Source organism: Coturnix japonica, chromosome 1 (genome assembly GCF_054131305.1).
Source record: "Coturnix japonica strain WE chromosome 1, WE-NBRP24, whole genome shotgun sequence".
Classification (NCBI taxonomy): domain Eukaryota; kingdom Metazoa; phylum Chordata; class Aves; order Galliformes; family Phasianidae; genus Coturnix; species Coturnix japonica.
This window is the reverse complement of record NC_140663.1, coordinates 25,479,147-25,482,697: the sequence shown is the minus strand read 5'-3', so window position 1 is coordinate 25,482,697 and position 3,551 is coordinate 25,479,147. Positions and strand designations below refer to the sequence as shown.

The window sequence follows — 3,551 nt, the reverse complement described above, 5'->3', positions numbered from 1 at the left end:
TATCAGGTATATTAGATTAAGTGGTTATGATTCATAGGCTTTGCAGCGTGATCATAGAAAGAAGCTGTTAGAGACTCAGGCAGCTGCAGTAGTGTTCAGACAAATCTGGACTAAGGATACTAATAGCTGCTGTCAGTGGCAAAATTTACTGAGATTGTTGTGCTTGTCTTTTGTCTGCTTTCATAAGGTTAGTCTTGCTTGAGGTATTAATGTCAGTCCCATGGTGGGATGGAAGGGGAAAAAAAATGGAGAGAAAAGAAATATCACTGTGTCTACAAACCTTTGGAGTCTCTCAGCATCCTGTTTATGCATCTTGCCCTACCCCTGTATGCTGATGAAAACATTCAGTGCCAAGGAGGTGTAAATCTGTTCACATGACTACACAGCTGCTTTTTTAACATAATCTTGACCATGATGCTAAACCAGTATAGAGGTACTATACTGCATATGTATAACATGGTATTCATGTAGTACGGACAGAATTATAACCTAATCAGTTAACTCTTCAGAAGAACTTAAAATTACCACTCTTCTGACCTTATCCAAAAGGATATGAGCGCTCTATCTTCAGACAAGTTTGCATAGAAATATGTGTTATCTTTCATGTTAAATTAATTCTTTTTATTAAATCCATCTTTTTGTGATTGAGAGAACAGACTGAGGGAGAACAAATGGAATTAAATCAATATTGTTATTCTTATCTGCCACTACCAATACGCAAAAGTTACACTGAAAGAACAACGACACACTTATGGTTGTGATGCAACTCACTGCACAAAAATAAAAAGAATTAGACAGTGAAAAATGACCTTTCAGCCTTTGTCACTCGTTGAATAGACACCCTACAAAAGTATATTATTGTGAAGACCTTTTACTCAGTTGAATTTTCACTTCTTTTCCTGTTAAATTCTCAGTAGGCTCATGATCCCACTAAAATAATTTATTTTACACGTGTTATTTTTTATTTTACTAAGGAAATAAACCATCCAAAGCTTGAGTTCTTCTTGAAATAAAAGCATTATTTTTAGGGCAGTCAAAACTATTTTTCCCCTTTCAGAATCAGGTGACTCAAAAAACAAAACGAAACAAAACAAAACAAAACAAACCACTTTGGAAAAATGTATTTATTTGTCTCCGCTGCATTTAGGATGTGATCTTGCCCCAGGAACCCAGGGGACTGCAGTTACGATGCATCTGAGCTCAGGGGCCTAACTTTCCGTCTACGTACAAACATTCCTTCTGATTAAGCTGAAGCACACACTTCTGCGTTGAATAAAAAATATTTGAACACACTCCCGAGAGTAATATCATTTAAGCATGATTTTGGCCACAGCTATTTACAAGTTAAGCTTTTGACTGAAGTGAGTAATTTAATTATGTAGAGCCTGTGAAGTTCTCCCTTTATTTATGTCTTTCGCCCACTTGTGTGGCTCGCGCTGCTATTGGCTCGGGTGCCGGCAGCCTACTTGATGACTCTGGAGTTACATAAGCTCCACTCGGAGCCTATATAAAGCCTTTTTGCACTCCAGCAAGAGGCAGAATTTCATTGAGACACAGGTCCACTGCTTTAGTTCGCACAAGCAGGAGGAGATTTGTTTGAAGATATCCTGAAACCCGAGCCTGTGCTGGTTTATTGCTGGCTGGCACTTCACAGCTTTCATCCTGAGTCGCAAGTAGCAGCTACTGGGAGTAGCTTCTGTGCACTATGAAGAATTTTTCATTTCCTATGCAGGATAGCACACATCAGACTGAAAGTCCTCCTCACAGATTCCTGGGTTTGACAAATAAGTCAGATCCTGTTGGAAGACCGGAAAGAGATGAGCAATTAGCTCAAGTAGAGATTGCTGTACTGGGGGTGATATTTCTGACAGCGTCTGTGGGCAATTTTATTCTCATTCTGGTGCTGTGGAGAAGAAGAAAGAAGCTCTCTAGGATGTATGTATTCATGCTGCACCTCAGCATAGCTGACTTAGTGGTAGCTTTTTTTCAAGTGCTGCCTCAACTCATATGGGATATTACAGATGTTTTCATAGGGCCAGATTTCTTGTGCAGAATTATCAAGTATCTGCAATTGCTAGGTATGTTTGCCTCTACTTATATGATAGTGGTCATGACAGTGGACAGATATCAAGCAGTTTGCTACCCTATGGTCACTTTCCAAAAGAAGAGAGCTCTGTGGAACATTCCCATTTGCACCAGCTGGTCTATATCCTTGATTCTTAGCCTACCACAGGTATTTATCTTTTCTAAGACTGAAATATCTCCAGATATCTTTGAATGTTGGGCTGAATTTATTCAACCGTGGGGCCCAAAAGCATATGTGACTTGGATTTTTGTAGTCATATTCTTCATTCCCTCGACCATCCTTATCACTTGCCAGGTTAAGATTTGCAAAATAATCAAAAGAAATATCTATGTGAAAAAGCAGAATGAGTATGAAGTAACGAATCAGAAGCAAGTCCTGCCATCCCGAGCCAGCAGTGTGAACTGTATTTCAAAGGCTATGATCAAGACTGTAAAAATGACAGTGGTGACAGTTGTTGCATATGTTCTCTGTTGGTCACCGTTCTTCATTGCCCAGCTGTGGTCTGTGTGGTTCCCCAGTGGCATTACTGAAGGTAAGAAAATCTCTGTCCTTTCTAATAGCTTCATGGCAGACTAGCTCCTTGCTACATTGCTTCGTATGTGAACTTTGCTTTTGTGTAAAAGTTACAATAGCATTTGATTGTGATTTGTGTATCATTTAGCTACTTTGCTGATTTACATACAGAGAACTTTATGTATTATGTGATGAAAGCATCGTGAAAGAAGGTATTTTGTGTGTCTGTTTTGAGTGATGGATGATTCAAAGATTAATAAACAGCACAGTGAAATTAATGTGGCAGGGCTTCAATTCAGACTTTTAGAAATTTTTGTATATTATAGCAACAGCATTTTGGGCTCTTGAGGTGAAAAGAAACAGTTAATTCTTCACAGTAATGAAATAAGCATTTCTTAGTGTAGGGAGCAATGGTGTTATAAGAAATCTGATTTTTAACTTTAATATTGAAATTAGTTTGGTGAAATATCTGTGGTACATTATAAAATGATTAAAAGTTGTGAAACAGCTCTTTATAAAGAAAAAAAAATAAAAAAAAAAAAAGCAAACCCAAAGGCAGATGTAGGACAGACATCAAAGAACACCATGCTGAAAACAGGATTAATCTTGTCAGACTTTTACTATTGCCTCTTTGTAAAAGGCAGACTCTGTACGTGACTTCATTTAAGTTCACCTATTGAATACTTAAATATACATAGATATAAAATAGATACACAGAGTTAAAAATAACTGATATTTGTGAATTCTTTCTAACTGTGTGAATTTGACCATTAGTCTTCATGTATTTACATCAACATCTGTATCTCTATTTGTCTCTACCTGCATAGCAGGTTAGCAATCGATTTTAAATCTAAAGGAAAACAAAGAGCTGTATGGAACTATTTAATTCTGAAAAGCATACAGAATGCTTATTAACTTATACAGTTACAAACTGCATTGAATGAATGAGGAT

General features: G+C 37.3%; 1 protein-coding gene across 2 annotated transcripts in view; it reads left to right on the top strand.

The window, feature by feature from the left end:
• Positions 1-1,540: 1,540 nt before the first annotated feature.
• The window catches only part of LOC107309427 (arg8-vasotocin receptor-like), a 3,854-nt gene continuing 1,843 nt past the window's right edge, over positions 1,541-3,551 (top strand). For both annotated transcript variants that reach the window (XR_004306381.2, XM_015854229.3), the window contains exon 1: positions 1,541-2,618. Coding sequence is in view for 1 of the 2 variants with exons in the window: in XM_015854229.3 (XP_015709715.1) it covers positions 1,706-2,618 (913 nt within the window). In the remaining variant the exon portion in view is untranslated. The remainder of the gene's footprint in view (positions 2,619-3,551) is intronic.